The sequence below is a fragment of the Lactuca virosa genome, chromosome 3 (assembly GCF_052849685.1).
Source record: "Lactuca virosa cultivar CGN04683 chromosome 3, Lactuca_virosa_CGN04683_v6, whole genome shotgun sequence".
Classification (NCBI taxonomy): Eukaryota; Viridiplantae; Streptophyta; class Magnoliopsida; order Asterales; family Asteraceae; genus Lactuca; species Lactuca virosa.
The window spans coordinates 270,566,209-270,587,935 of record NC_136428.1 but is presented as its reverse complement, the minus strand read 5'-3'; the positions used below and the strand labels follow the sequence as shown (position 1 = coordinate 270,587,935).

The window sequence follows — 21,727 nt, the reverse complement described above, 5'->3', positions numbered from 1 at the left end:
TGAATCATATGGAGTCGGCAAGAAAAAAAAATCACAATGTAATTAAATTAATCAAATAAGTGAAATGATGAGGGGAAATATTAAATGGAATTATTAAATGTAATTAAATTAATCACCGAAGATGTCATCACCGCCACAGAAACATCATCACTTGAAGCCCTTCAAAAACAATTTCCCAAATTAAAATTAAAAAAATGACACAAGTTAATTTAATCGCATATATACTAAAAATATCATGTTACTAAAACTATTTCCAAATTGATCCCCATGTTCTTCTTACCACCCTCTTTCTCTGGTTGAACTTGAAGCCCGTCTTCTTTGACCAAAGTACTATCTCCATTAGACTTGATTTTCTAGGGGTTTGAAGCTTCCCTGAGTCCTAATCACCATACCATGAATTCAAGTTAGCAATAATGTCCCTTGGGTTATAATTTGGCACAAATGTACTCCACCCTGTCAAAACAAAAATTTAGAAAAAGTTTTTCGTGGGTGAAAAAGTTAACCATTACAAACTTTGAGATAACCCTTACAACTAAAAGTAAAAAAATAAGCATAATATACTATTTCATTAGCCGTTCAAAATTTTACTAAAGAGGTTATAATAATTATAGCTAGATTAACAAATTATTCACTCTAATGTTGAAAATAATATATTCAATTGCATAGACATAAGAGGTTATAATAATTATACTAATCCTAAAATGTTTATCATTTTTTTTAATTATCAAAATTAAACAATTTACTTTTGCATACAAACCAAATAAAAAGATAATCTGGTATGTTTCTTCTCATAATCACAAATTTAGGAATTGTTATATAGGTAACAGAAGTGACAGAAATATATGTAAGCACATGTATATTTACAAATTTAGTTAATGTATATGTAGGGTAGTCTAGAACAATTGGAAATAATTTTTGTAGAAAACGATCTAGGCATGTACCTGGCGGGTAACAGTCCCAAGAAAATGAGAATCAAAACCGGTTATAGTCTTTTTCAAAACATTAGGAATCGGAATCGGAACCGGAACCAATAGAAATGGTTCCGGTTCCAGAACTGAATACCCGATTTCAATGCTCACCCCTAATGGTAATGGTAATGGCGATGCTTTTCCACCTCCTCCATCCGTTCCTGAAGATATTGTTCATGACAAAGCAGAGCTTGGAAAAAAAATGATGAGGGTATCAATAGGTTGGCGTAGTCTGGCCACCAAAGGGAACAAAGTCTAACGGTTCACTAACCATTTCAATGTCAATGTCTTTAATGTTGATGACCAATTTTTTTAATATGGTGTATGTGCTTCTTCTATTTGTGCTCATGTCACGTTTTACCATGTACTATAAACCTAAAAACTAAGCTTTATATTACCAACACTAACTACCTGCATCAGTTATGCCAAAATTTGAAACAATACTAAAAAATTATGATCTAATCATTGTAAAGACATTCCTATGCATCTATTATAAAATTTATTGTATCATTATTTCAAAGCTCATAGATAATATATATTTATTTTAAATAAATATTAACACAAATACAAAGTAAACCAATTAGTTTATTTTATCATAAACATCTGTTGAACACATCAACATATGTATGCTTTCTTTAGTTTAGGAAAAGAACACAGACCAAAAGAGTTGCAAGTAATGAGTAGTAAATATGATGTACCTTCATCCATTTAGTCCAAATTTACATGAATCTTGTAAATGCTTTGCTTAAACTTGGTGATGACTACCCTTTCCACTAATTTAATGACAACTTTTCATTACTCCTACATTCACAAAAGAAAATTTTGAGGGTTGAGATGGTTAATACAATTCAGTTTTTAGGATATTTAAAAAAAATCCCTAACTACTACATGAAAGAAGGTATGGCATACCTCCATCGGAATACAAATGAGATTTTTTTTATGGCCGATTTCAAGTTCAGCCGGTGAAGATCAATTTCTGCGTGGGGACAAAGATAAAACATGTAGGGGACGAAGATCATCTGAAAAACACACACATGCACACACATAGTTAGAAGGAGGCTATAGAGCGATATCTTGGCTGCAAAAATTGACAGATGCAAGCATAAGAAGTGGTTCAAATTACCTGGACTGTTGCAAGAGAAAATAGAGCAATCTCGATACTGCGTGAGTGTTTTAGGTTACACCCTTTGCCTCGGATCCAAGTTTAAGTCCCGTGGCCCAGCCGGCGATGCCAATTGCATAAGCAGAAACTTGGCAGAATGCAATAAAGGTAAAACCATGTCGAATCTGCAGAGGTGAAAGTTCGAAGGTATCTAGCGATGATTACTCCTACAGAAAACAAGATTCCCCAGCTCACTGTGCATTCAATATCCCATGAATCTTAAACATGGACAAATTACATTTCGATTTTCGATTGATTTTGATGTTGAATCATGAAATTCTACGTGGGTTTCCATGAAAAAAGATAATTTTAATGAAATCAGAATTTGATTACTTACATTTCTATTTTTCGTTCTGGAATCACCACCTCTAATTCCACCGCTAGGTTTGCTGATACTTTGTCCACTTAACAAATCCAACCGCCCTTTCGCCCCCAAATTCGCCGGCTGAAAAGCATGTTTCGCCGGAAACCCATCAGCCGAGACCGACGGCCCTACCCGCCATACCTGATTCACACTCATCATCCCTTTTTTAGGCAACTCAACCGTAGCAAAAATCCTCATCACCCCATCGAAGTAATCGGCTCTCGTATCCTTCGCCGATCAGTGAATAGATAAAGAGAGAGACGGATGAGTTTTCGTTTGATGGCGGCTGTTGTATGTAGAGGAGATTTGGTTTGATTTGGTGAGTATCGATCGATTCTGAAGCGATAGGAAGGAGACGGAAAGAAGAGGGTTTCGATTTCCTTCGTATGGCGGCTGTTGTGTGTAGTGTTGTGTGTAGAGAAGATTAGGGTAACATTTCGATAAGGTAATACCGTGTATACATATACATGGGATTATAAGCTTAATATTATTGTACATATATACACGATGGGATTATAAGCTTAATATTATTGTACATGAGGTAATAGGTATTGTACCTCTTAATTTTCAAGAAACAGACAATATGTTTAATAATATAGTAAAGATAGTACATTCCATTTGTGAATTTACATTAATTAATTTTATTAGTATAGATTAATTAAGATCAAATTACATAAATAGTCCATGCGGTTTAACAAATGTCACAAACTCAGTCGTTATTTATTTTTTTATGAACATGGTTTTTGTGGTTATCAAAACTTGCGTGAATGATTTTTTTTCTCACACCATTACTTTTGGTCCTTTTAATAAACCCGTGTAATACACGGGTCTCACACCTAGTATATTAACTATATTATAAAACACTAGTAGCGTACCCGCGCGATGCGGCGGCGACGATTTGTTTCATTCTGGCGATTAGTTTCCTAACGAAAATTAGTGTCATTTCGGCGGTCATCAAATTGTTTTCTTTCGACTTGTTTCATTTCGGCGATTTGTTCCTTTCGGCAATCAGTTGTCTCTAGACGGGCAACAATTACTAATTTTCGTCTATTACTATTTATCTATTAGTGGACGGTGATTAGTTTCATTTAACGAATAATGTTAAGATTGCGGTCTAATGGTGGATCTACGACGACTCTCTAATATTAGTTTTCCAATGGGGTCGGCATCTGTTGTCAAGGTGGCGGGTTTGAGAGAACTTACGACGATGATTTTTATGGTTCTGAACAGTTCGACATTGACCGAAAGAGGTGATGAAGATCCAGATCGAGGGTGAATGTTTAGTTGTGATGGGGGATGGTGGTAACGGCGCCATTGTCGTATATAGCAGAAGGGTTGAAGACAGAAGAGGGAAACCGTGATTGAGAAAGAGTAGCTGAGAAAGTGTTATCTGTTGCCATTTTGTCAACTCTAGGCGTGAACGACGTTCGTCCCCAAAAAATATATATACGCGATTAAATTTAGTAATAAGTATTGTACTACTTAAAAAAAACAGATTTAAATCAAGCTTGTTTTAAACGATGATTACTAAGTAAAATATATTTAAAAAAATGAAAAATATGTCCTTACGAAAAATTATATTTGTTTTTTTTTATTTGACAACTTTGTGCTAATTTTCTTCGAGGTTTAAAACACTATTAGGTAGCTATCATCCACAGACCATAGTCTCTATAACAATTTCATAACAGCTACCTATATGACCTGCAAGCATTAATATTCATAGACTACTTGAACGATGTTTGAATCCTTTATACAAAATCGTTTGAAATTTTCCGAAAATTTTCAACTACATTTCTTTTGGTCATATTTGTTATTAGATTTCTTAACTTAAAATAAATTTTAAACAAACATTCCAACGATTGTTCTTCAAAATCGAAATGAAGAGACCTCATTTTTCTTATTATTTTAATAAAACATATCTACTTAATATAAAAATGCCAGCCTTATTTATTATCACAATTTTATATACAAACATAAAATGCCAGCCTTATTTATTATCTCAATTTTATATACAAACATTACATTTAAAATTTGAAGTATTAAGTTTAAAAAGTTTAATTCAGTCTACATTTGTGTAATGGACAACACATTATATTGATAAATATTCAACATTGCTGCAAAAGATAGTCTAAGTTTACGGACAGCTTAAATTTGCTGATAAGTCTCCAAAAGATTATTTTCATGTTTATACTTTTTAAAAATAATTAACCACTTAATCTAGAATTATATTGTAATTTTACATACATTGTTTTTAAAACTACTTATATTTAGTTACATTAAAACAAATGGTGTGATTACTCAAGATCTCACCGGTCATTTATTGTCAGAATTTCACTTTTATAGAAATTTGCATTTAAGTCAAAAATCAAAAGCCATAAACACTGTTTTTAAACTAATTATATTTATTTTGTTCTGTATATATCTACCTTAGAAGAACAATAACTAAGCAGAATGTAACGTTGTACATACAAAAAGACTGAACAAAATTAAATAAAAACTTAGCTTCATATCTGGCTGAAAAGAAAAACACAAAAGAATATAAATGAAATAAGTGAATCCATAATAACAACATTGCAGAATACTAATTTGTAGTTTACTTCCTGAGATCCAAAAAAAACCCATGAGGAGATATCAGATACAACAAATCCAATACCCCATATTTGCAACTTGGTCCTAACATTAGAATAAGACATAAGCTATTTTCCAAAAATTACAAAATTATAAACAGAAAACTAAACTAAACTTGAGCCTTACTGCAAAAATTATAAACTTATAAACATAAATCCAAGTTGTTCTTCCAAGTTGTTCTTCCCAGGATATGAAATTACCCTTTATTCCGACAATTTTGAAATCGCTCAAAACTCCAAACAATGGTGGTAAATTATTATGGTTATCTCAGTTTTGAATTTACCCTTCCAACCAGATCCTCTTTCAAGAATCTTTCACTGAAAAAATAGATCATATGAATATATTTAAATCTATTATTTCCTTAAATCTCGAAAGAACAGATGTTAAGGGAACAAACTTGTGAGCGTGGTTTGTATAAAACTTAAGTTTGAATGAAAAAAATACCTAATAGAGAGACATGTTGTGGTGGTGGTTAGGGTTACTTACCGTTATGAAGAAAACAAATAGTAGGTGTTGAAGTCGGCCAAATCTGACAAACGAAAAACAAAAGCTTTGTTAGTTACATGTATTTAACCTTTTGACCATTTTCAGATCTGGAACAAACAAAGTCATGTGTATTAAAGAAAGTGAGAGAGTGAGAAACAATGATCAACTATAACCCAGAAAAAATCAAAGACAAAAAAAAAAAACCTGTGTAAAAAAGAAATCAAACTTTCCAAAACCATTAGTATCACGAACAAATGAGCATGGAGAATGATGTGTGCATAGAACAACTGTGGATGTGGTGGAGCAAGGGTGAGACGGTGGTGGATGTATGTTCATACATCTAGAGAACTCTTCAAATCCGACGGAGAGAGTGTAACACCCAAATTTTCAAAACAATTTTTCACTTTTTAAAACCATATAAATTCATCCACAATTGCTTTCAAAAACAATGTATCAATTTTATCTCACTACAAATCCCAAGATCAAATCATAATAAACTCTGCGGGTGTGTGTACAGATCATGCCGGCGCCTTCCCGCGATCACCACTGGTACCTGAAACACATAACACATAACACCGTAAGCATAAAGCTTAGTGAGTTCCCCAAAATACCACTCTAACACATATTAGCCACTCGAGGCTATGACTCTGCTGACCCTCTGGTCAGTGTGTCTCAGTGGGACCCTCCAGTCCCAACTCTCTGTGGGCTCTCTAGCCCTAACTCTATGGACCCAAAGGTCCTAACTCTGATAACTCTGGATCATGCATATCACATATCACAATAAATCTCAACACATAAATAGCATACAAATACACTGGCACATAACTATAGAACATAACACACATTAGCCACTCGAGGCTATAACTCTGTGGGCCCTTGGTCCTAGCTCTTTGGACCTTCCGGTCCTAACTCTGGTATACACACAGCATAAATCACATAGAAATAATGCCGTGCCACAAATCACATAGATAACATACAATAACTCTGTCACATAACTCTGTTACCACTCTAGGTAAAGTATAGTGAGAAGACTCACCTCGGGTAACTCGGTAAAGCTCGAACTCTGTAAAATCAGGTCTAGCCTCCGCCTAATCATGTAAACTAAATACTCTCAATCAATACATCTCTCAAGGCTAGACTATTCCTCCTCTTAGTACTCTCAGAAGGGTAAAAGACCATTTTACCCCTCTCATAACTCAAAGGCCCCACTATAGACCAAACCCTAAAAGTCAACCAAAAGTCAACCCTCCGGGTTACGCTGCGCGTACCAGATGTGTACGCTGGGCGTACCCGGCAATCTCTCAGAATCGGGGAACGCCACCCCGTACGCCGCGCGTATTGGGATTACGCCCGGCGTAAATCCCAGTTTCAGTCCCTTAGCTCTTGAGGTCTTAAACAGTTAAGACTCACGTCCAGCTTTTAGATCTGACCATTTTTAAGCCTCTTAATCCATAAAGTCGATGACTTTAAGCCTTTGCATGGCTGAACAAGTCACTAACACCCAAAATATACCATTTCCTAACACTAGAAAGCCCAATACTCAAGCATGATCTCATATCCACGACCAAGATGGGAACTTTATGGATCTATAACACAAATACCACTGAAATGGGACAGATCTAGGTCCATGGAGCACATTACGCTCATAAAGTCTCCACCTTTGGGACTTTTAACCCTAAAATGGTCCATGAAGCAACAAACCAAATGAAGAGGAAAGTTTTGAACTTTATACCTCCAAATGCAGCTCCTTCCTCTGTAGATCTCAGATCCAAACTTGCACTTCAAACTCTAGTCTCCACAAACTCCTCTCCTTCTTCTTCACTAGCACACCAAGGCACTTTTAGCTCCAAAATCACACACACTCACTAAGAACGATGAAAAGTTCTCTCTTAGGGTTTTACTCACTGCTATGGAGGCTGAGAAATGAGCCTTAGCATCCAATATATAGGGCACAAGTCAGAAATTAGGGTTTGCACCTGGACACATTACGCCCAGCGTAACCCTGAGTACGCCCAACGTACTCAGGCGAGTCCGCGTCCAAAATAAGCGCATGAGTACGCGCAGCGTACTCTTGAGTACGCCCAGCGTACTCATTTGCTACCAATTCCTCTTAAGGGCTTAACTTGACACTTTGAATAAAAGAAGGGCTAAATAGTTGTACCTGAATTTCGGGATGTTACAGAGAGGGTTCGGTGGCACGAAGGTAGCCGTGAAGGTCTCACGGCAGTGGTGAATGGTGGTTGATTTAATGGATCTGATGTTTGAGAGGAGTGTGTGGGAGCAAAGTGAAAGTGGCGGAGTGGGGATTAGGGTTTCTTTAAATGGTGAGAGGAAAATTAAGGGTCGGAGAAGGAACAATCATTGTGATACGTGTATGCCTTCTTCCGAAATCAAGTATCACACGGATTACAAAACTTTTAATCTACACCCTCCGACAAAAATCCAATGGCTAATAAACCATCCCCTTGTTTTTTAAGAGATACTCTTAAAATTGGATTATAAATGCATTATAAGTATTATAGATATTCAACATTTCTTGAATTTTAACCTCAATAAGGTTTATTCAATAAATCATTTTTATTCTTCAACTGCGATTTAGGGTTTGGTTTTGGCTTCCGCCCCTTATAGCCTTTCAGACCCTACTGTTATTCCATAAGTATCCATTCCAAATTAATCATCAAGTTGAGAAATCTAAACGCAAAAAGAACAATATATCATATCTCAGGGAAGGAGACGCGGTTTGAATCAAGAGGATACGCTTCCCTCCCCGTTCTCTCTAAATGCCCTAGATGCCACCGGCAACCAAAACTACCGTCGTCACTACTGATATGCATTGACGAAACCTAAAAGCTAACCAATTTCGCTCCCAAATCCTTCCTGTTCATGTCCTTTGTTAATCACCATATTGAAACTTTAAATCCTCTACTGATGGAAACCTTAACGAAGGAAGAAAGCCTTGATACGTCTCTGCTACATCGACATGTGTTATGAAGGTAAGATTAATTTATGTTTCTCTCGATTTTGGTATTTTGAAATCCGTTTCTTTATCTCTGTTGGACTTCATTGTTACGGTTTTCACTATACTACAATCAACCACCCGTGAGTCGTTTGTTTATCTATTGCACCACCATCAACACCACCATCGCTGCTTTAATCGTTAGAAACTCAAGAGGTTTCCCTGCAGTTAGTTTTACCTAAATCTTTTTATTTCCCTTTCTCTTCTCACTTCTCTCTTTTCTATCTAAATCCATATATCATCTTTCTCTATTGGCCAAACAAAAAATTGAAATTACCAACATCCTGAGGGAGAGAAAGCAATACATCCTCTAGGGTTTCAGATATCAAACCCAGATACGAAAATCTTGGATGAAGGGTTGCAAGGTTTTGAAATATATATACATGTCGATTTCTTTATTTCTTTTTATCTTGTGAATCATCTATGATGTTTTTGACTGATCTTAGATATAAGTAACAGATCCATAGTTCGGGTTTTTTTTAGCTCTTAGCTCTGTTTTTATTCTCTTCTGCAGGTCATATTATTGAAAATGATTATCAAACGAGAGCTTTTAACTTTTTGACAGATCTTGGATGTAAATAAAATATCCATAGCTTGGGTTATTTTTGCTCTTAACTCTGTTTTCATTCTCTTATGCAGGTCATATTATTCAAAATGATTATCAATCGAGAGCTCTTAACCAGGTTTTACTTATCCTCTCTCTTTTTCTTTCTTTCTTTTTCTCTATTTTATTTATTTTCGATTCATTTCTTGGTCATTTTAAAAATTGTGATTATCATTCAGAAGTTATGGAACTAATGGAGTGTTATTGTTGAATGATGTGGAAAATCATGAGTTATTGACTTATACATCTTGATGAAGTGTGTGATGGTTGAAAATAATAGGTAAGCTGGAGAACCTGTGGTTCTCTGTTATACTTTGCTTAATATTGAAATGGCAGAAATATTGAAGCCAGTTGTGTGTATGGATACATCAGGTATGTATATGTATATCCATGTGTGGTGTATGTACAAGAATAAGAACAAAGGGTTAAACTGGTACCTGTTTGTGCAGATATGTGTGTATCTACGTGTGTGTTAAATTCAATGAAGAAAAAAATGAGAAGGCTAGCCAAGAAACGGAAAACTTAGCAGGGAATTAGTGATTGATTTGTAACTGCAAGTTTGAAGTAATTTTGGCATCTATTTTGGTTTTGATTTTGGATTTGTAACTCCAAATTTGATATTATGTTTTAAATGGATTTCAGGACTACGATGAAGTCGACACTGCCATCACCATTGAGATCTCTGTGACACTAAGCATTTCATCTAATCATATGTTTGTTATCTTCTGAAACGTTCCATAAATAGTTTCTCTCTAGCTGTTATTTAACTTTTTGAATGTATTTTTGTGTTTAACTGTTCAACCACCATTTTATTTCAGCGAGTCCATGGCTACTCTCTATGGTAAATGCTAATGTTTTGAGCTCCAAATCTTAATTTGGAACTTTGTTCCCAGATCTAAAACTATTTGATTTACCTCTTACGTTTCCAGTAAAGTTATATGTATTTTGCAGGTTCAAGAAGGTTTTATTGAAGCTGGAATCTGAGGATTTTGGAAAGACATTTTTGTGTCTTTACTTATGGTATGTGTCATGTGTGTTCTCTATGTGTGTGTATGAAAATACAAATTCAGTTGTATTTTGCAGGTTCAAACCACTATCAAGAACATTTTGTTTGTTTGTTTGATTTTTTTTTTTTATTTTGATATGTGTGTATGAACATACTAATTTAGTTTTTTGCGATTTTTCAGGGAAATGGGATTTTAACAAGGTACGTGTATTATGAACTTCAAAGCTCATCTCCTTTATCTGCTTATACATCTTTCGGATGAATTGTGTGTACAATTTACTTTGAGATTGGGAATAGTTTAAGAATTAATGAGACATAGTTTCCACTGTGTGTTTATGGACTTGAAGGTTTATATATATACCTAATATTTTGATGAATTTTGAAGAAAATTGAGAAAGATATGTTTGCTTTTGTCGGCCAAGAAATTACTTATTGATAATGCTCACTTCCCTATTAAAATTTTGACCTACAATATGTAGGTTGATTTTGCTTTGTTCCGGTTGATGAGTAGTTGTCATTAGTTTCTTTTTTTTATTGGTATTTGAGAATTTTAAAGAAAGAACTATTAAACAAAAATACTTATGGTGTGAATGTTTTCAAATAAATCTTGTCTTATTATTATTCAAATAACCAAAGCAAATATGTTTGAAGATTTGAATTATATAAAGTTTAATAAGTGATATAATTTTAAAAAGTGTTACGTAACTTCTTATTTTTATTTTTCAAAAGTTTAGTTAACATAAAGTATTACTACAAATAAATAGATAAAAACTTGTATTGTGTAACAAAGTTAACCTCATAATAAAATTATGCAACAACAAACTATTATACAATGTATCAAATATTTAATTCTCAACCTACGTCATATATATATATATATATATATATATATATATATATATATATATATATATATATATATATATATATATATATATATATTACACTACCATTTATTACTATATATTTAAAATATATCATAACGATAGAAGATAAAAAAATGAGATTAATTTTAAGGTTTTCCTTTATCTATTTAATTAGAAGAGAAATGAAAAAAAGATGAATAATAAAACATAACAAAACTCATGATGAATTGTATACTGATGTACAATCAAACTCTGAAAATTAAAATAAAAAAAAGTTGATATAATTGTAAGATAATAGGTTAAGAATTCATTTTAATTAAAATATATCTAATTTATTTATTTTATATGTTACTTGATAACGTTTTTTTAATTAAACAAATAAATTTACTTTTTGAATAATATTAATTAAAAAAATTGAAATATAGTTAAATTTCTTATTAATTTGTAATAATTCATATGTTTTATTAATACTATAAAGAAAGTTACTTATATAATTTTTTAAAATTCTTAATAAGCTTATTAGTTTTAAAAAAAAAGTACTATGTATATTATTCTAAGAATTTGAAAATGTTTATAATAAATTCATAAATTTTTGGACAAAATATTATAATCGCAAACAATTGCTGACAAAATGACATGTACATTTGATATTTATTGCTTCGCATTAAAAAGTTTTAAGATGGAACAATATCTAATTTCTAAAGAACGTGTTGTCAGTATTGTTTTTTACTCAACAATTTTATAGAAAATGAGTTAACGACGGGAACATAATTTGATTGTAAACCGTTAACAAAAATCATATTCAATTGTATTAGCCGAAAAAGATGATAAATATAGTTTAAAGGCCGCTAAGAAATTTTTTTTTTTTGGAACGACAGAAATATTGTTAAAAACTAGCAAGAAACTATAAAAGAATTATATCACGAAAACAAATTATTCTCCGAAAAAGATAACATATATGGTTTACAAACGTTTGATATATGAAAATAATTTAATAATGAAACGGACCGCTAGACCAAATTGCATTAAAACAAAACCAACAAAAAAAAAGATTCGCCGGAAAAAATCAGATCGAAAAAGACCGGTACCAAAGAAAGAGCAGTCTAGACAATCTGAAATATGTTGAAAGCAAACTATTCGTCGTCCGATTAGAGAAACTTGTCGAACAATTCAACGTCAATGAAATCTATACATCAAATGTGGTGTATATAGAAATGTTGCATAATTATTACTGCACAATCAATCATGTGTTCATGTACATTTGTAAACAATTCAAACTTTTCATTTTTAATTCTTATTAATTTCATTTCTGCTAGCATGAATCTTATTGATAATTGTTTAGATGTAGTAAACTATTTGTACAAAAGAACTAATCGCCTCTAGAAACTAATTTTTGAAAAAGCTATTTGCACCCATCGCTTAGCGTGGGTAAACGGGTAGTATATATATATATATATATATATATATATATATATATATATATATATATATATATATAGTTTGTCCCTTATATTTTTTCATTTTTCAGATTAAACCTCAATTTTATTATTTTTTTCTATAAAAAAATATTATATATTTTTTTATCTTGGAAGATTTCTTACATTCATTTACATAATTTAATGAGAGATGTTCCTAACTATAGGATGATTTAGAGTAAATCTACAAAAATTATGCTATAAATCCATTGCTTGACAAAGGCTTCAATTCTATTCCACGTGGCTTTCATCGATGGAGGTTAGCCTTCATCGATGTGGTCAAGCACATTGCAAGCACATATGATGATCTGAAAAATTTCAACCCAAGATGCGTAACGATCATTGGTTTGATCAAGAGTTATTGACATCGAGTTTCTTATGTTAGTAATGGGGAAAGAAGGTTCAAAGTTGCTCTTTGTTATTCTAGGTAGGACTCGATAAACCTTTATATGAAAAAGTTCAACCCATGATACGCAACCGGTGATCGTTATGCACTTTCGGTTGAACTTTTTCAAGATCATTACATGGGCATATAGTGTTCTTGACCACATCAATGAATCAATGTGGAAAAGAGTTGATGTAATCGTCAAGTAATGGATTGACATAACCGTCTCACTCGATTTACTCTAGAACTATCATGAAGTTGTAAGCATCTGCCATGGCGTTACAGAAAAGAATTTTGACACAATAATCCATAAGTTGGGTAGGTTTTATAGATTTTGTCCCTGTAACGATTTTTGGTTCATTAATGTTGGAAGTATGCAACGTTTTTTTTATTTTTATTTTAAATTTTATGCATTTGCGTATTTTTGGTTCACTAAAGCCCTTAAGTTTGATAGAAATATTTGATTTTAACTTTTTTTTTGTTATGGTTCATTAAAGCCTTTATGTTTGATAAAATTTCTGGATTTTATTTAAACCTATAAAAAGGTAAAACTTAAAATATAGTTGCAAACTTTGGTTTTAATTAACTTAAAATCATTGCACAAACAAAACTGACATAACTTATCAAATTTAAGGACTTTTATATCAAAATCTCAATATGGAAACTAATGCAAGACATTTTGCGATATAACCAAGATGTCAGGATTTTGTTTTAGCTAGAGGTTTAATCTGAAAAAATAGAAAATTTAAGTGCCAAATTGAAAAAAAAATGAAATTATAAGGTCTAAATTGAGTAAATGATAAACGTAAGGGCCAAATTCAAAAAGAAAAAGTAGAGGCTTTTTTTTTGATAAAAAAGTATAGAATTAAATACAAACTATTCGGTCGTTAAAATCCGCTTGATTGGCATCATTGCGAAGAAAATCATAAAAGAAAAAGGCTTTCAATTCATGTTGGACCAATCCGAAGTAGATGTTTTCAACTCCCCTTTTCCTAAGGCACAAGATGACATCGTCAATATGCAAGGCAACCTTGAAAACGAATATAAAAACGTACTGGTGAAATTGCATATACATTTTCATTTGCAAATTGCAAATGTTCAATTCCTTTAGGAAAAAACGTTGATAAATATAACTAATATTTACCAATATAAACAAAGGTTTGATGAACAAAAATTAATGTAGTATGATAGCATGCACCTCTGCGGTCGGTTTACGTCTCTAAGTAATAAATATATAAATTAACTAGGTTATAACCCGTGTAGTAAACGGTTGACAAAATAAAAATAAAGACTAAATATCATAATAATTAATCATAATTTTGCAAAAAGTTTCTTTTATACAACATTGAATGTTATCTGTAACTATATCATGGTTATTTTTAATCCATTTTTACTTTATATTAAAATACCATTTCTATTAGAAATACATTGCTATAAAATGCTTTGAAAATGCAATTTTTGCAACATTTTCACCTTACTAAAACAATCCTATTTTGACCAAAATATGTTCGATTTACACAATTTTTACCAAATGCCAACACAAGCCATATTTTACCAATTTCACTTTGTCAAATTGTCCCATTTTACAAGAATGTGCTCATTTTAGTCAATTATACTTGATATAAAAATGTTCATTTAAAATGCTATAAATTGCTTTAAAATGCTCTTTTTGCATGTATAATCAACTTTAAAAAAAACCATTGTCACCTTATGCCAAAACAGCCATTTTTTACCATAAAAAAGTAGAATGCCATAATAATTTGGAGAAAAAAAAATAAAGTATAATGCAATAATAATACTTTGCCGTTTATTACAATGTAGGATGCCATAATAATAATAATAAAAGAACACCATAATAATTTGGAAAACAGAATAAAGTAAAATGGTGTAATTAGGTAGGTTTCGAGCCTGTAATTCCGTAATAACAATAAAAAAATTAAAATATAACTGTCAAATTTATCAAAAAAAAAGCATCAAAATAACTAAATTAACAAAAAAAAAGTGTCATAACTGTCATTTTTTTGGAAAAAATCTCATTCATTCATTCCCTGTTATACAAATTACTGGAATGCTCCCTCTCATAAATAAAAATATTTGAAGGATGGTCCTGTTTAAATTAAAAAAAACACATGCAGCATCCTCTTTAAAAATTACACTTCAATCATCCTGTAACATATGCAAAATGGATTAAGAGGAGGGGTAATAATGTAATTGTAACGTATGCAAAAATGCAGTAACAGGAGGGGTAATAACGTAATTGTAATTCCTCCAAAAACACTTGAGTACATACACAAATATCAGCCCATTCAATAAGCAACAATATATTGTTATTATGGGGTCATGTTTATTGTATCATCCTACTGTGATACTTATCATGAGGATTATAACATTCTACTTTCAAGATAATATCATTGTACTTTGAATCTATGATGCTATAATTGAAAATCACCTACACAGATACAACAAAATACATGCACGAATAAGCAATCGATTCTATAAACATAAACATGTTATAATTTCATTAACGGTAAAGAAAAAGGGAAAAATGAATAATGCAAAAACATGTAAAGATATAATAAAATTGAACAAAATTACTAACCTTATATGGACCACCAACGATTATGTGTTTAACCTTATATGGACCCTGCATATTAGAAAGAGATGTGTGACACCAAATTTAGCAAATTTAAGCAGAAAATGATTAATTAAAGGCTACTTTAGAGTGCATATCATAAGAACAACAAACATGTCAATATTTCAACACCGAGATATACCCAAATAAATATACCATTCTGATTCTGAATGGATGCAAGAGCTCATGTATAAGGGTCACACCAATAAACTAAATATCTAAAACAATTTTATAAGCATAAGAGACTAATAGTAAGTGATTGTGATTGTGTGTCAAAATGAAAAAAAAGCAGCAAAACCTACACATATGGATATTTGAAGAATTTATTTTACCTTTTGACTGAGAGAGTGAATTCTCGGATTGATCATAGCAAGATGATTGTACCTGAAATAATTAAACCCAATGACTAATAACTTCAATCTCGTCTTCAAGAAACCAAAAGAAGCAAAAGATGGTCTGAATGCCAAAAGCAAATCAAGTATTTCAGTCAAAGAAGAGCAAATATACCTACAGTGTGGGTTTATGATTTTTTTCCATGGTGAAGCCTGGGTGATAGCGACAGTTAGGGATCTATGGTTTTTAAAAAGAGTAGCGGCGACGGTGTCTAGGGTTTTCTTTGACGGTACATTGCTTATTAGAAAAAACTAAGATGAAAACGCTGATGACAAGGTTATGTTTTCTATCATGTTGAAGGGTGAGTGACGACGAAGATGGATGAAAATCAAATTGGATTTCCTTCAAGATTAATATATGTGTGAAAATTGAGAACCAGGTCCTGAGATTGATGATGTTTTTAAAGAGGGTGGAGAGAATAGGGTTTATGGTGAGGGAGGATGGCGGTCTCAAATTTCGGTGATCAGTCGCTAATATCTCGACCACAAATTGGAAAGTCTTATCAGCTACCAGACGAATTTGATTTCAAAATTAAGAGTGGCAATTTCGGAAATTCAGTTAGATGATAGGAGCGGAAAAAATTCGATGGGGGAGGCTTAGAGAATGCCACGTGGCAAAAATCTACTTATTTATTAGATTAGGGGATTAGAACAAACATATAATAATTTAAACTTTATTTGAAATTATATGAACAAACACAAATAATATAACTAAAAATCATTTACATCTTTAATTGCAAACGGTTGTGCCACAAGTGGCCTACAAGAACTTTCCCGGACTATGACTTGCTCCTCCCCTCCCCTCACCAACTCCGACAACTTCACCACAATTTCTCCGGCATCAGGCCGCATCAACGGATCATCATCCACACACCTTCTTGCAAGATTAGCCAACGCGATCGCTACATCAAACGAATAGTTCTCTCCTAAAACATTATCCATCCACTCCCTCAACTTCTCCTCATTATTAGGGGATTTGAGTATAACTTTAATCATTTCCGATAACCGAACGTTTTCTTCGTTATTCTCCGACTTACCCTTCATAATTGGCGGTTTACCGGATAGTATTTCAAGTAAAACAACCCCGTAAGCGTATATATCAGTGTCTGCGGTACTTACACCTGAATATTCATATTCAGGTGCTATATACCCTTTATCCCATGTCATGGGAAAACTAGAACACAGATATCCCGAAGCAGGTACTTCTTCGGGATATATTCCTTCTCCAACACATTCGTCCATGCCAAAGTTACCAACTTTGGCATGAAATTCTTCATCAAGAAAAATATTCCGACTCTTGATGTTTCGATGAACGTAACTAGGGTTAATTATTTGATGCATGTATTGTAAGGCAGTGGCTATATTCAAACAAATCTTTACCCTTTGGTTCCATGTCAAGAAACAAGAACATGAAGCAATGAAATGGCTCTTTATTGCTAAGCCACCATGAATCCAGTCTTTTAATGATCCATTTTTTGCGTATTCAAATACCAAGAACTCACCTGTATCATGGATATCCATACCTGAGGAAACACCGAGTAGCCTCATTATATTGGGGTGAAAACGGGCGGCAGTATGGAAGAGGTCGAACTTGATCTTGGAAATGGTGTCGGGATTTGTGCATTTAATGGCGACATTTTTTCCCTTCATGCGGCCATGATAAACAGATCCCTCGATAAGGTTGGCGGAGGAGAATTCGGCGGTGGCTGAGCTCAGCTCTTCAACGGTGTAACTCTCCACCACCACCGCTGACAGCTTGCCTGGAGTGGTGGGGAGTAAGTGATCATCCAAAGATTCGATCTGGGAAGAGGATTCGAAAGAAACTTTCTTTTCACTTGCAGTTCTTACACTTAAATTCAACTGCTGGAGCTCCAAATCTACACTTTTGTTGCACGATGAACAATTTTGGATTGTCTTCTTCGTTTTCTTCCTCCTGCAAAGGATCACGTAAAATGCAGATACTGCAACTGCTACGCATATAGCGAAAGCAACCACACATACAGCAATATAAACCCGAACTTCCCTCATTTTTGACTCCGAAGACTTCATTTGAAACCCAATGTTGAAAGGAAAGACTTCGGATGGAATAACTGCGTAGGAAATCAATTAAATTTATTTGAAATTGTGAAACTTTGGATCTGATTATATGGAGGAGTGAGTTCTTGGACAAAAAATTTGAACAATACACGTGTAATCTTGAGTGTCGAAAATTCTAATCCCAAGTCTTAGAAAGCCACGAATCCTAGGTTTTCAAGATTGTTTAACTTTTCAAAATTGATTAAACATTAAAAAATTAAGATTGAGATGGAACAGGTTAAATGTATGAGAAGTGGTTCAAAGCATAATTTGATGCATAAATCTTTTTAGAACTCTTTATTCGTATAAAAAAATGCTATTTTGTAATCATACGCTTTTTGGGATTGTGTGCCAGTGAACCTCATTCGATCCAACCAATTTTAACATGAATAAAAAGCTATTTATTTTGATCTCGTATCCAGATTCTGCTTGTAAGATCAAGGCATTTAATAAAAAGCGATGACCAGAACACCCCACATGCATAGCATTTCAATTCAGGAATCCAGGTTGGACTTTGGGACCAAAATTTGATGGGTTAATAATATTAATAGTAATAAGTTAGCTTATGTAGTTTAAAATATAAGTCCAAAAGGAAGAGGATCGAATATTGGAATTGGTTTCAACAGCCCAAAACTAGAAGGGCCAAACTGGGCTAGTGAACAAGGATCCATGTCCAACCAAGGTACAGAGTTGGCAAAATTTTCACAACATTTAAGCTGATGTACCTGCTTAATTAACATAATCATGCAAATCAAGGATGGTTAACAACAAACAGGAAGTTGCTCTTTCAAAAAAAAAAAAAAACAACAAACAGGAAGTTTCTCATCCCAAAAACAAAACCTAAAAACAAAGAAAACTAAAAAGAAATCTAATGGTGCGTTTAGTTGCAGAAAAATAGGCCGTTTTCCGGAAAAATTTTCCAAGAAAAATGAGAATTTTGAAAACGCGTTTAGTTCGTCTATTTTTCTAAAATTTTCACGTAAAATTTTCATTTTCCGTTTTCTAAAATTACAAAGAAATTGGAAATTTTTGAAAAACCGATAATCATTGTTTTCCACATTTTTTTAATTCCAAAATTTTTCTAAAAATATAAACGCATACCCACTCCAACCCCCCCACACCCATACCCACAAACACACACACACACACCAACCCCTACAAACACACACACACCCACCCACCCCACCCCCACCCACACCCCCACAAACACACACACACAAACACACACACACACCCACAAACTCAGACCCACACTCACCCCACAAACACACACACACACACATACACACATAAACATGCACATACACACACACCCAACACCACTACTACAATCACCATAACCATCACCACCACCACTACCCCATCACCAGCACCACCAGCACCACTACCACCGTCGCCATCACTACTACTGCCACAATTGCCGCTGCCACCGCCGCCGCCACCACCACCGCCTGTCATCACCACCACTACCACCACCCTGCTGCCACCGCCGCCACTACCACCACTGTCGCCGTTTCCCCCACCACCGCCACCGCCCCCATGCCCACCCTACCACCACTATCGTTTTCTAAAAATGAAAACCGATAGAAAAATACAAATCTAAACAAATTTTCTAATTTTCTAAGACAGAAAATGAAAAATGAATAAGTTTTAACTAAACGCGTTTTCTAAATTTTCCAATGAAAAATGAAAACAGAAAACGAAAATTGAAAAGGGAAAACGAAAAATGGAAAATGAAAACTGTTTTTCCGTAACTAAACGCAACCTAAGGGTGCGTTTAGCTACGGAAAAATGGGCTGTTATCCGGAAAATTTTTCCAAGAAAAATGAGAATTTTGAAAACGCGTTTAGTTCGTCTATTTTTCTGAATTTTTCACGGAAAATGAAAATTTTCCATTTTGTAAAATTACAAAGAAATTGGAATTTTTTGGAAAACCAATAATCATTGTTTTCCACATTTTTCTAATTCCAAAATTTTTCTAAAATATAAACACACGCCTACTCTCACCCCACCCACCTCTACCTAACCCACCTTAACACCCCCAAACCACCACACCCCTACCTACCCCCCCCCCCCCCCACACACACACACCCACACACCCCCACCCCCATCCATACCCCCACCAAACACACACACACAAACACGGAAACAGCCCCCATCTACCCACAAACACACACACACAAAACCCACACAACCCCACACCCACCCACCCCCCCCCCCCACACACACACACACCTACCCACCCACAAACACACACACACACACACACACACACAACACATAGACACACCCCCCACACACACCCATAAACACACATACACACACAAACCCACCACACCCCTACCTACCCCCCCACATACACACACCCACCCCCACAAAACACACACACACAAACCCGGAAACACCCCCACCCACGTACTCCCCCCCACACACACAAACCCCCCCCCCCCCCCCACACACACACACAACACATAGACACCCCCCACCCGCACATACACACACAACCTACACCCACCCCCACCCCCACACATACACACCCACACACACCCACAAACACACATAACCCACATCCCCCCACCCCCACCCAAACCTATCTCATACCTACCCACCCCACCCCTACCTACTCCAAAGATATGAATTAATGCAGTAAACTTAGTCTAAAACATCATATGAATAACATTAAAATAAAATGCACCATGAAATGATTTAGTAACCATGGATGATCAATCTCAGATCAATATGAGGTAGGGTGAAGTGGGGTGGGATAGGGTGGGGTAGGGGTTGGTGGGGTAGTGTGGGATGAGGTAGGGTGGGGTAGGGGTTGGTGGGGTGGGGTAGTGTGGGATGAGGTAGGGTAGGGTAGGGTGGGGTGGAGTGTGAGTGGCATTGCGAGTTTGTGTGATGTTAGTTAAAATAACAAAAATTGGAAAATGAAAACTCATAGAAAAATGCACATCTAAATGCGTTTTCTAATTTTCTAAAACGGAAAATGAAAAATGAATAAGATTTAACTAAACGCGTTTTCTAAATTTTCCAATGAAAACTGAAAGCGGAAAACGAAAACTGAAAACAGAAAATGAAAACTGTTTTTCCGCAACTAAACGCAACCTAAGTCTCTCGGGATGTCAGGAAATCCTAATTGTCACACCCACTATTCTTTGAAGACCCATTAAATCTTAGGCAGGGTTCTAAAATGCACGTCATGGCGTGATCTGTGGTGTAGCCATCTCGAAAATGATCAAGACAAATTTGTTAAGCGTGACGCCCAAATAACGTGTCAATGCGCTCCTTAATTTTTGCGTTATGGCACAAGTTTTTTTTTCATGGCATGAGTTTTTTTTATCAGTCATGAAACAATTGTGTTTTTCTTAACATTTTCATCTTAAGTGTTAATATAACACTTCTAAAAACTTTATACATGTAACATACAGGTTTTTAATGATGCTTGGTACATCAAACAATTTCACTATTAGACATATAAAAACACTTGGGTATACGCTTATATTAACAATCCATTGCAAGAAATTATCAACACGATCATAGTAAAGAAATAAAATACAATGATCTGAGCCGCACGTCACTACCTCTCTTCTACAATTCATTGAATCTTTCTTAATTCACTTGAAAGGCGTACAACAACAAAAAAGGGCTTAAGCTACCAAGAGTT

General features: G+C 34.2%; 1 protein-coding gene, 1 long non-coding RNA gene and 1 pseudogene across 4 annotated transcripts; 1 reads left to right on the top strand and 2 right to left on the bottom strand.

The window, feature by feature from the left end:
• Positions 1 to 690: 690 nt before the first annotated feature.
• On the bottom strand, positions 691 to 2,797 carry LOC145164597 (cytochrome b561 and DOMON domain-containing protein At3g25290-like; annotated as a pseudogene).
• Positions 2,798 to 8,190: 5,393 nt separating this feature from the next.
• Positions 8,191 to 10,611, top strand: LOC145167191 (uncharacterized). 3 transcript variants are annotated; one of them, XR_013740984.1, is made up of 6 exons: positions 8,192 to 8,601; positions 9,264 to 9,307; positions 9,509 to 9,600; positions 9,678 to 9,792; positions 9,871 to 10,248; positions 10,416 to 10,611. It is a non-coding gene; the product is annotated as an uncharacterized LOC145167191 (long non-coding RNA). The 3 variants fall into 3 exon arrangements; XR_013740983.1 differs by having other exon boundaries at positions 9,264 to 9,600; positions 9,871 to 10,069; positions 10,180 to 10,248; XR_013740982.1 differs by having other exon boundaries at positions 8,191 to 8,601; positions 9,264 to 9,600.
• Positions 10,612 to 16,695: 6,084 nt separating this feature from the next.
• Positions 16,696 to 18,048, bottom strand: LOC145164596 (protein LYK2-like). The gene has a single exon (XM_079083308.1). It carries the CDS (start codon positions 18,031 to 18,033, stop codon positions 16,696 to 16,698), a length of 1,338 nt encoding a protein of 445 aa, XP_078939434.1. The 5' UTR covers positions 18,034 to 18,048.
• Positions 18,049 to 21,727: the final 3,679 nt, after the last annotated feature.

Coding starts and splice junctions, on each gene's coding strand:
- LOC145164596 (XM_079083308.1), bottom strand. CDS start 18,033: ATGAAGTCTTCGGAGTCAAAAATGAGGGAAGTTCGGGTTTATATTGCT.